Below are 13558 nucleotides of genomic sequence, written 5' to 3'. Positions count from 1 at the left end.
TTAACCAGCAGTGTGTGGAGGTGGAAAACCAGAGATGAGAAGACCCTTCCTAGATTTTTTTTTAAAGTCCCTCTAGTCCTGCTTTCTGTTTCCCATGGTGGCAGTCAGATTCCTCTCAAAAACCAAACAGCAAGGCATGAAGGCAACAGATTTCACTTGCTGTTGCCCTCAAGCAACTGGTATTCACTGTGGCTCCCTTTAGCTTCAACAGCCAAAAGCCACTTAGAGGTTATTGAAAAAGATCTATCAGAAAAAACGACCTTCTAAAAAGTTAGCGGCCACACCACCACATTGTTGCCTGATTAATTCCATAGTTTAGCTATCCAATAAATGAAGAAGCATTTTCTTTTGCTAATTGGTTCTACTGGGTGATGGACAGAGCTGTTCCGCCTGGCCTTTGGTTTGGACTCCGTCTGACCCTTATGTTTCCCCTCCCCTTATGGTCTTGATTTATCGGCTATTTTTAAAATGAGGCTATGTTTTAAATTGCATTTTAACCTGTATTTTAAATTGGGTTTCCCCTCCCTCTCTTTCCCCCTTATGATGTTTTTACTGTGATTTTATTGGTGTTAGCCGCCCTGAGTCTGGCTCTGGCCAGGGAGGGCGGGGTATAAATAAAAATTATTATTATTATTATTAGTCCACTGACAGACTTCCCTCCTACCTACCCCTCCTTGGGTCACTTTATTCCTTCGCCCCCCTCAAATAAAAAGTCCCCAAATGTTCATTTCCTCATTAGGAAACTCCTGGGTTATTTTGGTTTCATGCAGTACTTTTTTTTTCCTGGGGGGACGCAGAGGTACGCATACCCCTAAACATTTTATGATTCTAAGTTTGGCCTCATTGAGGGGCAGCATTTCAATATGAGTAGGAAAATGAGAGTACCCCTAAACATTTTTTTAAAAGAAAAAAAGCACTGGTTTCATGCATACTGAAGGATGAGCCAAGGGTGATGCCATCTTGGATATAACTTCTACAATTTTGGCCATATGACCCAAAAGTTGAGAGAAGGTTCTCTTCACTCCATATCGCTGTGGTCAAATAAATTTCAAATTTCCCCTAACTCTTAGGTGCTTCGGTAGCAAAGTTACACCTTACGCTTCACTGAAGTTGCTGTGTCGGTAGATGTAGTAGTTCTTAGCTTCAAATCCCAGTTCTTCCTTGGAACCTTTGAGTCCGATGAAGAGGCTGATTCCTGCTATGCCATGATTCATCATGGAGAGCTGGTTCTGAACACCTGCCCAAAGACCAAGAGAGGGAAGTAAAATGGGGGAAGACGAGGCAGGTAAGCTCTAGAAGTAAAATTATGAATCAAAACAGCACCATCCGTTGGCACAGAAATGGAAGCAAGAAGAAATCCCGACGAAAGAAGAATGCCAGACGAAATTAATGGAATATGCAGAATTGGACAAAATGACAGGAAGAATTCGAAACCTGCGGGAACAGAGATTTACAGAAGATTGGAAGAAATATATGAACTATTTGAAGAGCAGTTGTAACCAACAAATTACGCTAGTAGGACTATAAGAAGTTTTGTAAGGAGAAATATATGAGACATTACAAATTAGATAAAGAATAGAGATATTGGTTATGAGTTTTAAATGTAACAGGGAAAGTAAGAAATGTATACTAAGAGATTAGATTGGAAAATTTTCAGACAGGATTGATGGAAGTCAAAAAATTGTATAAGATGTAAAAGCATGTTTAATTATTGTTGAAAATGGTATGTTAAAAAACTAATAAAAATTATAACAAAACAAAACAAAACAAAACAGCACCATCTGGCATCTTAGATTGGGAAATTGGAATAAAAGCAACTTTTTAAAGCCAACCTCCCTCCCTCATGGACCCACCCCCCAAAATAGGTGCACCTTGTTGGATTCAATGTGCGCACTTATGTGCTAAGCAACTGCTTTTATAGCTTTGAAAGTCGAGCTCTCCAACCAATAGGTAGAGGAACTCCTGGAACTGAGCCCAGAAGCGTATGAGGTATATCTGAATGAATTTAGTCATACACGTACAAGGTAATATAAGTTGCCTTTCTAGAGTACGGTAATTTGTTGCACAAGATATTGGTCATAAGCAACAGCTGTTATGACCCATTCATCCCCATCTCTTTCCTTCCTTCTTCTCTTACACCTCCTTAACTTAACTGGACTGTGGGTTTTCAGGAATCAAATAGCTAACAACATGAATTTACTTCTGTAGGTCTTGATGGTTAAAAATTGCTTCAGTCTGTTTGTGCCAAGGTGATTTCCTAAACCAAACAAGCAACAACACAGTGAGATTTTTCTCTTCTGGATAATTTTGTACCACCCACAGAGCTGACGTTTTTATATTGTACGATCAATTTTTCCCCATCAACTACTGATTAAAGAGAAGTCTGGCAGCTTGAGAAAGAAGTCAGGATAGAGAGCAACGGGATGTTTGACTCATCAGATGTAGTTGTTTAGCGATCTTGAAATGGCTCTTTGTGAAGCCAGAGGGACAGAGTCAATGCTTTGTTATTCACTCACAGAGAAATTGCTATAAGCACCTTGTGTTCATCAGGAATTGGCTTTGCTTATTACCCCAAAACAACAAGACAGAGGTGTACAAGGGATTTGCATATTCACTTTTCTTTCTGGGTAACATGAAGGAGAAACTTGGTCATCTCACTTAAAATGAGATGTGCAAGTTCTTCCTTGGGATGAACCTCCCCCCCCCAAAAAAAAATATGCTCTTAACCTTAAGATTAGGTAGCAGCTATGAAACATCACTAGCTTTTACTCCTACCAAACATTAATTTCCATCTCTTACCTTTGCTGTATGACCTGCGCCATGTGAAGGTAACTTTTAACCTCTCCTTGGGATGCAACTGCCCAACTCATTCTCCTTATTTACAATATATATATATATATATATATATATATATATATATATATATATTATTTACACTTTTCAAGTTTATACATTTCACTAGTTTTAAAATCAATTTAACTTTTGAAAATTTGACGACAAAATTAAGAGCTTCTGGGACACTGTTTATGAGGAGTTGAAAAAAATATTTAAACAAACTTTTATAAAGAAACCAGAAGCCTTTTTATTGGGCATATTAGACATCCCAAATGAAAATAAGAGAATATTCCCTTACGCATCATTGGCAGCAAGAATTTTAATTGCAAAAAAATGGAAAAGTGAAACAGTACCAACACAAAAAGAGTGGCAAGACAGATTATTTGATTATCTTGAATTGGCAAAAATGATGGATGCAATTAGGGAAGAGTCTAACAAAAAAATTCAAAAAGAGTGGGGAGTGTACAGAAATTACTTTAAAAAAACAGTGCCCCCAAACCAAACCTGGACTTGCTTTGAGTAATTTTTGCAAAACAAATTATGGTCTACAAGCATAGTATATGGAGAAGAGTAGAAATGATGAAATGAGAAAGAAACAGTTTATCAGACACGAAACCAGAACTGCTTTGAGGAGGAAGGAAGTCTATTAGAATAGAATACGAATTGGAAAGAGAAAATAGGGTAACATAAGTCCATATCTAAGAACTTTCAGATTTATGACTACATGTTTGTCATTTGTTTCGTGGGGGTTTTTTTTAGTTTGTTTCTTAAGTGTCATGTGTGTGCATGTTGTAATGAAAAGTTAATAAAAAGCATTTAAAAAAATAACGTTTCAAAGTTTGACTTTCTTCCCCCTCTTTCTGCGGTTCCTTAAATTTATTTTTCAATATCTTCTGCATATCCAAATTTGTTTAATTTGCTTGTTTAATTATCTACGGTACTTTAAATATATACTCTTATGAAACTGCAGGTTATTACAATAATACTGCCAATGTTTTTATCTGTTTGCAATTTATCTGTAAATATTCAATAAACCATTTCCATTCTTTTATAAAAAAGTTTGTTATCTTGATTTTGCCATTTCTGCATATTCCATAAGTTTTTGTATCCATTGTTCCTTTGCTGGGACTTCTGCTTCTTTTCACTTTGGGGCAAGTAGCATTCTTGCTGCTGTAGTAGCATAACATACATAAATAAATTTCTATACAATTTAGGTAGTTCTGTCCCTATAATTCCTAAAAGAAAAGCTTCTGGTGTTTTTTTTTTACACGAGTTATTTTGAACATCCTTTTCAATTCATTGTATATCATTTCCCAATAAGCTTTAACCTTATTACAAGACCACCACATATGATAAAAAGAACCTTCTTTCTCTTTACATTTCCAACACTTGTTTGATTTAGATTTATATATTTTTGCCAGTTTACTCGGTGTTAGGCTCCTTAATTACAACAAGAAAGTTTCCTACCTGCAGAATTCTATGTTAGGTACCTATTAGAAGATTAGATTCCCAGCGTTATCTCTTGTAATTGTAACTTTCTTTCTGAGGTGGTCAGGATCAGAGAGTACTTTGTATTAGATAAAAGTCTGAAACAAGCCTAGTTTTATTCATTGTCCAAATAGTATGTGTGCTTTTAATGTGTTTTTTATTGTATTGGAATCTATTTGTGGGTCTTTGGACCACAATGAAGAATTGATTGATTGATTGAATAAGAAAGTTTCCTGTACCTTACTTTATTTCCCCCCCCCCAGCATTACTTCACTGTGATAAACTTAACCTAATTTAATATTCCAACTTTCAGTTCATGGAAACCTCTGAGCTACTGGAATATTAAAGTGGATCTGCAATTCAGAATTATTCTCCAAGTGTCCTAGAGGAACACTTCATTTCAACGATTGTCTATATCTTGACTCCTGTTTGGTCAAAACAATTTTTACTCCTGAAAATGGGATAATTCCAGGAGTAGCTGTCTGAAAGGGAGGTTGACTGAGGGTAAATGGTTTTGCGTGAGCAGGTGCATAATCTCCTGCTAAAAGTTAATCACAGAATCAGGGTGGCATAGAAGGTCAAGTTAAATCTCCCATTAGCCTTAGACATCTCAAGTTAATTTTTTACAGTTGAAGAACTCGCAGGAGTTCACTAGGACTCCTGTCATCTTGTGTCAACTTTTCACCTCAAGTTCTCCATGTCAAGGATAAACAACTGCTGCCCCAGGAACTCACGTGAAGGAGACTCAAATCCTCTTAAGCATGGCTGTTCATTCAACAAAATACAGGGTTATTTTTACTTTTAAGAGAAAGGTATCCGCTGCTTGCACACATTACACTAATTAAACAGAAACCTGTGCATCTATCAGTCTAGATATCAATATCAATATCGTTGAAAACAAATGGAACCCTTTACTGAATTCTGCCCCTGTATGCAAGTATTGCAAATTGCAAAGGGCATAGCCAAGATGTTACAAGGAGCAGATTTTCAGTGACATTTGGAAGAATATTTATGTTACAACCACCACCACCAGGTATTATGTAGCATACCTATTAATTTTATCCACTGGAGAATAGTGTAAGGTAAAGTTCAGAGTAAGGGCAAATTAATTTACATCAGGGTTGAGGAAACTGCTGCTCTCTGGATGTTGTTAGACTACAACTCCCATCATCCCTGATCATTGACCATGCTGACTGGGGCTATTGGGAGCCGAAGTCCTAACAGCATCTGAAGAACTGCAGGTTCTTCACCCCCTTTTGCACGGTCAGTGTAGTATTGTGTATTTTTCGTAGGCAGGGCCATGGTTGGAATGGATGGGATTGGCCAACGCTCACTAAAAACAAAAGGACAAGCAAAGAAAGACAAAAGGAAACACTATTCTTCAACTATTATCAATAAAACAACTTGCAATTACAACAACTGAACCAAAGACAAATGTATGACTTACACAAGATGCTTCAGACACACCCCACAGTGTTTTAGTATTAAAGTTATGGAGTGAAAAAACCTTACTGGGCATAGGTCATTCAAAGGGCATTCTAATTAAGTTGTTCTCAGGTATGACCATTAAAATTAATAGAATAACTGAAGTTCACTGACTCTGTAGGACTGCTCTAAGCATGACAACATTGGCTGTCACCCAAGCATGTATTTGACTTTGACACTTTTGAGTTTTGTAGTACTACATCCATCGATTGCCTGTAAAATATCTACCATAACAGACCATCTATGAAATGCTCAGGACGCTTGTGGCATAATATATACAGTCATACCTTGGGATAAATGTGCTTCAAGTTAAGTATTTTCGGGTTGCGCCGTGTGCGCAAGCGCAGACGGTAAAAATGACGTCACACGCATGTGCGGAAGCGGCGAAACACGACCCGCACATGAGCAGACGTGCGGACGTGGGTTGCATTCACTTCAGGATGCGAACGGGGCTCCGGAATGGATCCCGTTCACATCCCGAGGTACCACTGTCTTTAGTACGCAGTGTTTTCTGGTGTGGCATAGGTTTCTTGGGGGTTCTTTAGATTAATGGTCCTGTCACACAAAGGTCCATTCTTGATTAATGTCCCTCATTTTAACAGCTTAATTTAGGTGGGAAAAGACCTTTGGTCTTCCATGAACTTTTACCTAGTAGGAGCTATTCCATCAGGCTTCCTGAACTGGCTGGTCATTATAACAACCGGTGCCTCAACTTGCTTTCCCCCCTCTTCCGTCCCCATCACTTTTTCCTCATGTGTCAATCGTAAGCTTATTGTAAGCCATCCTGGGTTTTGGGCTGCAGCTTTCTGCCTGCCCCACTTTAGATTACTTAAAAACCTGAAGCTCTACCTATAACTTTTATATACTCTGCACTACCCAACATTGTACAGCTCATGTTAAGCACTTGGCAGCCTTTCCCCCTTTTCACTCAAGCTCATTTGTTAAAGGAAATCTTTCTATTCAACACTGTGTTTATAGCAAGAGCCTTAGGAGCAACACGTGAGCTTTCTTTCAAAGCTATTAAAATTTGCTTACAATTTGATCCTTCCAGGGCATACTGGTAGTCTGAAAAACTCCCATGAGATTTAGAAAGATTGTGCTAGCGAAACAGAGGACTGGCCGTTTTGAAAGAAAAACCACACGTAGTATTATTAGAGCTGAAAGGAAGTCTTGGAAAAGTTGAATCCTATTAAAGCCAATGCATAAATTCATCTCATGTTTACCCCCCCCCCCTTTATCCCTTATGGATTGGCCCCATAATTTGAGTCCTTTGACCCATAGGCTCTGATAGTGGGGATCAGATGGCAAGCAGGAACATGGCATTCTAGAACTTCTGTCCCGCTTTTCAATTAAAACATACTTCTTTTTTTTGAAAGGCAGCAACACAATTCTGAACAGCAGCAGATTAAAATAGTTAAAATCAGAAGATAACTGGGGGGGGGGGGAAGCCTAGGAAAAATTTGGCACACCAAGGCAAAACATTCTATTACTCATTTGTACCATTTTTGCAGTTTATTTTCTTTTACAGGGTTCCTGGCAATCACCTGTTGAACTGCAGTCAACAGGAATGTCAGTAGGGTTCCCCCCCCCTGAAGTAAATGTGTATTTTGTTTGTTAAATACTGATAATAACACCATTTGCAGCAAATAAAAAACCGTTCTTTAGAAAATCAGCAAGTTCCATAGTGGAGGGTCACAGCTCTGAAGGTTGAACTATTTGCAATTTGATGTTAAATTAATTAGCAGCCACCCACCTTACCTCAGGAGGTAGGGACACCCAGAGTCAGGTATCTTTAGATACCAATAACTGGGCAGGCTCAGCTGTAAGAGGTAGCCCTTTTGATAAACTTTAGGTCCCTAAATGTTTTAGAAAAGGGGAAAGCAGTGCCCAGGGTATGCAATACCCTCCCTACAGATGCTTTTCTTTTAGTAACAAGTTATAAGAAGCCTGCTAAAACCATTTTTGTTTCAGCAAGCTGGTTAGGCATGTAATTTTAGAATGTACATAGTTTTAGTAAGTAGAAATATTTTGTAATTACTATACAGTGGTACCTCGGGTTACGGACGCTTCAGGTTACAGACGCTTCAGGTTACAGACTCCGCTAACCCAGAAATAGTACCTCGGGTTAAGAACTTTGCTTCTGGATGAGAACAGGAATCGTTCGGTGGCAGTGGGCGGCCCCATTAGCTAAAGTAGTACCTCAGGTTAAGAACAGTTTCAGGTTAAGAATGGACCTCCGGAATGAATTAAGTTCTTAACCCGAGGTACCACTGTATATGTTTTGGGGGTTTTTTGTTGCTGGAATATTTAATGACTCTCTTAAACCACTCAGAAGCCTTTTGTTCTAGAAAGTGATATATAAATTTTGGTAAATAAAATCTTTTAAAACCCACAGTTTAAAATTTTGAGAAGCTCTTGGAAAGGGAGGCCTGTGAAGTCTTTTAGGTGAACCCTATAGTGCCATTTCATACCAACTTGCAATAGCTTGGTCATTTTATTACTGCATCTTTTATGGTCTTCAGCTATATATTAGGCATTTTGGATACTTTTGGTGATAGAATACACACACAGCCCTGCAAAGCAGAGTAGATGGAGTGACCCAGGGAATGCACTGTATCCGAACTGGACTAAGGTCTTACAGAGACGGCAAAATGTTAGCTATTGAAGAGCCAAATGTTATATATGCAGTAGAACCCAGAACCTGCAGAGAATTCCAGGAGGTTGGTATAACCATTTCAGTTTAGGCACTATCAGGTGAAAGGTGTAGGACCTGTGTTTTCTAGCTGTATCAACATGGAAAAACATCCCTGTTTCAATGCTGTGGATGGATAACTAAAAAGGAGGAAATAATGGAACAGAACATATCCGAGTAAAATTTGTCATAGGGAAAAACAGCAAGAAATTGGCTAAGACACAGCTAGGTCTGAAGACTGGTCTGGATTGCACTGAAAGGACCTCTGGACAGTTTTCCAGGACTCTACACACATGCATAGCATGATTTGTCATGGTTTACCACTCAAACAAACCACAAGTGGTAAACCAAAAATATAGCAAGGCTTGTTTTTCAAGCTGCATGCCCTATTCAGCTTTTCCATCCCCCTCTTTCACGATGGAGAGCACTGGGGAAAAGGTAAAAGTAAAGGACCCCTGGACGGTGAAGTCCAGTCAAAGGTGACTATGGGGTGCGGCACTCATCTCTGCTTTCAGGCCAAGGGAGCCGGCGTTTGTCCACAGACAGCTTTCCAGGTCACGTGGCCAGCTGGACTAAACCGCTTCTGGCACAATGGAACACCGTTATGGAAACCAGAGCATACAGAAATGCTGTTTGCACTGAAGGCTTGGTTTAAGCTAGCCACACAAACATTTTTTAGTACAAACAAGCATTTAATTATTGAGAGAATAGAATTCAGGATAAAGGAATGCAGGCCAAAAATGTATTTACAGAGGAATGTACAAAAGAGGAGCTTAGGAGTCATAGCAGACTAAAGTAAGATCTTCCACAATCTTGTAGCTAATAAAGCTAAGTAAGTAAGTAAGTAAGTAAAATATCAAGAGTGATTAGGAGCTTGTTGCGCTCCCGTTCCAATAAAACTGTAGTATAGAAATTCCTCTGATCCAATCTCCCAGCTTAAAGATTCTTTTAAGAGTAGCGGTGGGGTGCTCAGATTTTGATGTATAATATATGCACACAATCCACATTACAGCCACCTGCATTTCCCCTCCCTTGGTGGTGTTGTTGGAGAAGGATGGGGAAGAAAGGCCAAACATGCTTCTCCCACAGACTCGCCACTGAGTTCCATCACAGCTTAGGAAATCAAAACGATTTCCCACCTTACATGCCATTTGGTAATAAGATCCTTATTGGAACTCCTCCTCTGCTTTAGAAGAAGAGTGGAGAACTTGTGGCCCTCCAGGTGTTGTTGGACTACAACTCCCATCATCCCTGAACGACACTTGTAGGGCTTCCACATCTCTGCTTTAAAAAAAAAAAGAACCTACGTCACACGGACTTATGGAAAGATAGGTAAAGGTTAAGGGACCCCTGACCATTAGGTCCAGTCGTGGCCGACTCTGGGGTTGCGGCACTCATCTTGCTTTATTGGCTGAGGGAGCCGGTGTACAGCTTCCGGGTCATGTGGCCAGCATGACTAAGCCGCTTCTGGTGAACCAGAGCAGCGCACGGAAACACCGTTTACCTTCCCGCCGGAGTGGTAGCTATTTATCTACTTGCACTTTGACGTGCTTTTAAACTGCTAGGTTGGCAGGAGCAGGGACTGAGCAACAGGAGCTCACCCCGTCACGGGGATTTGAACCACCGACCTTCTGATTAGCAAATCCTAGGCTCTGTGGTTTAACCCACAGCGCCACCCTTATGGAAAGATAGTTTTGTGTAAATGAGAAATCATTTCATATTTGAATGGCATTGTGCTTGGAGGGTGAGGTGTGTAGGATGGAGCTTTCATTTTTGATTATGTCCTTTCTAAAACAATAAAAGAAATAAAAAAAATTGACTACATTGCCATCTGTATAGCAAAAGGTGCTTCTGACACAAGAAAACTCTGGGAAAGAAATGTTGACCAGCTGCGCTATATTTAGGGTACTGAAAACATTGTAGACTCTAAACAGGTGAATCACAGGGCAATACAAACCTAAAGGCTTTGTATATGTTGATCACTTACGTCTTTAAAACGTGTACCTCTTAAGAAAAGAAAAGAAATTTATGAAGGTACACTACAGACAACTCCCGATTTAGGAGCACCTGAATGACGCGCAATCATGCACGTTCACACGGTGCAGAACCAGGAAGTAGCCCCAAAATGTCATAAACACAGCATGAAAAGGGATGGGGCAGAACGGGCTCCACCGATGAGCGTGGAGGAAACCTCCACAAAAAAACAAGGAGTGCCTGTATAGTTTCTAGTGCTATAATCATGGAACTGCAGGACTGTGTGCAGTGCCGGATTTACGTATAAGCTAAACAAGCTATAGCTTAGGGCCCCACACTTTTGGGCCCCCCCAAAAAATTAAAGGAAAAACAACAACTGGATGTACATTTCCAAAATATAAGATAAAAAAATAAATAAAATAAAAACTACATACAGTTAGAGCTTAATAATTATTTCACTATTAATATGCTTCTTAATTGTATTTCAGTTCAACAATTACTTTGATAAAATACATATTTTGTTATGTGCAAATGGCTTTAGATACCTATTAGGTCCATAAATTACCAAATAGCATATATTCAACACAAAAAACAGCGACAATTTGTTGTTAACAAAGGACAGCTGGACATATAAAGGGCCACATTACCTCCAGTAGCTTAGGGCCTCATAAAACCTAAATCTGGCCCTGACTGTGTGCGAATGAGAGAGATCTAGCATGAAACCTTTGTGTTCCCAGTAGTAAAATCTGCCCCCCCCCCATGGCTACAAACCCACCATACACCTACATAGTGGAAGCACAAATTGTCCAGGGTCCTCTTACCTGGCAAAGCTTGCAATTCCTTTGGCAGGAGCTGCTCATAGGTGTTAAAGATGCCAGCATCAGAAATCACAACAGGAGCATAGATGTTAACAAGATCTTGACCTTTCTTTACGCTTACACCTGAAAATAAGACCAAAATGTGTTCAGACCGGGTAAAGTTTCTTTTGGATTGCTCTAATCAAAGAGCAGGGAGAAATCCTTTCCTGCTGATCACAGAGAAGACTCAACCAATGACAATTCATAGCTGGAAGCTGGTACGGAGGTGAGGTTTTGTTTTTGTTTTTAATGTTTCTTTTTGGTGGCACCTGCAAGTTCCAAGCGTTTCTGTTAGTTTTTACAGCAACCTTGCATTTTGCAATCCTCATTTTGCAGATAGTCTGAGGAAGAAAGGTTGGGGAGGGTGATCAATATTACAGGCAATCCTTGAACTGGCAAAAGAGGCTCAGTGAAATTAAGAGGGAGGGTTTAAGCATGTAAGCAGCTTAAACACCTTCAATGAAGTTTAATGTGGGTGGGAAGAGCTTTGGTAGGATTGTTTATTGCCTTGGTTCACATGAAGGTACAAGCGTCTCCTCTCTTTCCCTGTCCTTCACAAGAGACTCACTGACATAGCTAAATTTCAGGCAAGACAAACGGCAGAGTGATGTTAATTTTTGCAAGTTAAATGCATCCTGGAAAATGCGCTGAAAGCAAGAGCATGCGGAGATTCCTTCTTTAAAGGCTTATGTTATGTACTGAGTTGAATAGGTTCCAAATTGCAGCAGTCTGATCGGTCCTAGAACAATAGGATTCAGAATGCAGCAGTCTGATCAGTCCTAGAACATTAGGATCCAGAATACAGCAGTCTGATTGGTCCGCAGCAACCACCCAATCCAACTCCAGGTGGAAGTGAATCCACAACTTGATTGGCCTACAGGAGAATCCCGGAACTGGCCAATCACGCAGGGCCCATTGTGTAAATAATGTATATAAAGCAGACATTTCAGGGGAACTTCCATTCCTCACTGCTATGAGCTGAATAAAGAGCATGAAATCCACACTCGACTCCGAGTATATTTCAGCTTCTCTTTCCACACCCAGCAGCCGAGCTCAGAAAATAAGAGAAAGTTCCTATTTCAGTCCTTATACATGATGGTCTCATGCAGATGCCACAGTAAACCATGGTCCACCTGCTGACTGTGGAACAAATCGCAATTAGAAGCCCAGGTGTGTTCTTGGCCTCCAGATTGTGGTCTGCTTTGGGAGAAAGCAAATGTGATCTAACATTCAGATGTCACAACAAGCTTCATGGCTTGCTACTTCTGCTTGTTCTAGGGGCAAAGCAGAGAGGGAGTGTCTGAGTGATATGCTTGTTCATAGTAAGCCATGAATCATGGTGTACGACCACATTCAAACCAGGCCAATACCTTAAGCCAAGAGAGCTGCAGGCAACCAATATAGGAATAGAGAACTATTTTCAACCCAAGGGTTGCATTCCCTTCTGGCCAGTCTCCTGAGAGGTACATACCAATGGTAGACAGGGCCCAAGGAAGGAGTAGACAGAGCTACAGAAGTGAACTTGGCCTTTGTACAGTAGACTAGCTTCTGCACATAAACACACCTAAATAAGGCAAAAAGGTAAAGGAGCCCTGGACAGTTAGGTTCAGTCAAAGGCGACTATGGGGTTGCGGCCAAGGGAGCCAGCGTTTGCCCACTGACAGCTTTCCGGGTCATGTGGCCAGCATGACTAAACCGCTTCTGGAGCAATGGAACACCGTTACGGAAACCAGAGTGCACGAAAACACTGTTTACCTTCCCACCACAGTGGTACCTATTTATCTACTTGCACTGGCTTGCTTTTGAACTGCTAGGTTGACAGGAGCTGGGACAGAGCAACGGAAACTCACCCCGTCACGGGGATTCAAATCGCTGACCTTCTGACTGGCAAGCCCAAGAGGCTCAGTGGTTACGATAAGATACGATAATCTTTATTGTCATTGTCCCATACAGAACAACGAAATTGAAAATCTATATCAGACATTCAGAAACCAACGAGTCTGCTATCCCAGCTATCCCAGCCTGGTTAGCCCTCTAAAAACTCTGATACCCCACAATTAAATACAATATACTCCCATAGAGACTACCTTACACTGCGTTTAAAACCAAAATCGCATTTGAATAGAAACTGTTTCTCAGGTGGCTAGCCCTAGTCTTTATAACCCTGTACCTTCTTTCAGAAGGCAGAAGCTGAAAGAGATCATTTGCGGGGTGTGCGCTATCCTGC

General features: G+C 40.3%; 1 protein-coding gene across 2 annotated transcripts in view; it reads right to left on the bottom strand.

Annotated features, from left to right (window-relative positions):
* LOC310750455 (all-trans-retinol 13,14-reductase-like) overlaps positions 1 to 13558 on the bottom strand; it is a 31505-nt gene that overhangs the window by 5743 nt on the left and 12204 nt on the right. For both annotated transcript variants that reach the window (XM_083588637.1, XM_083588638.1), the window contains exons 6-7: positions 11296 to 11415; positions 1099 to 1237 (exon numbers count right to left, since the gene is read on the bottom strand). In XM_083588637.1, the coding sequence (XP_083444763.1) occupies positions 1099 to 1237; positions 11296 to 11415 (259 nt within the window). The remainder of the gene's footprint in view (positions 1 to 1098; positions 1238 to 11295; positions 11416 to 13558) is intronic.

Source organism: Podarcis filfolensis (genome assembly GCF_964270895.1).
Source record: "Podarcis filfolensis genome assembly, chromosome: 15".
Lineage (NCBI taxonomy): Eukaryota > Metazoa > Chordata > Lepidosauria > Squamata > Lacertidae > Podarcis > Podarcis filfolensis.
This window is presented reverse-complemented; position numbering and strand designations above follow the sequence as displayed.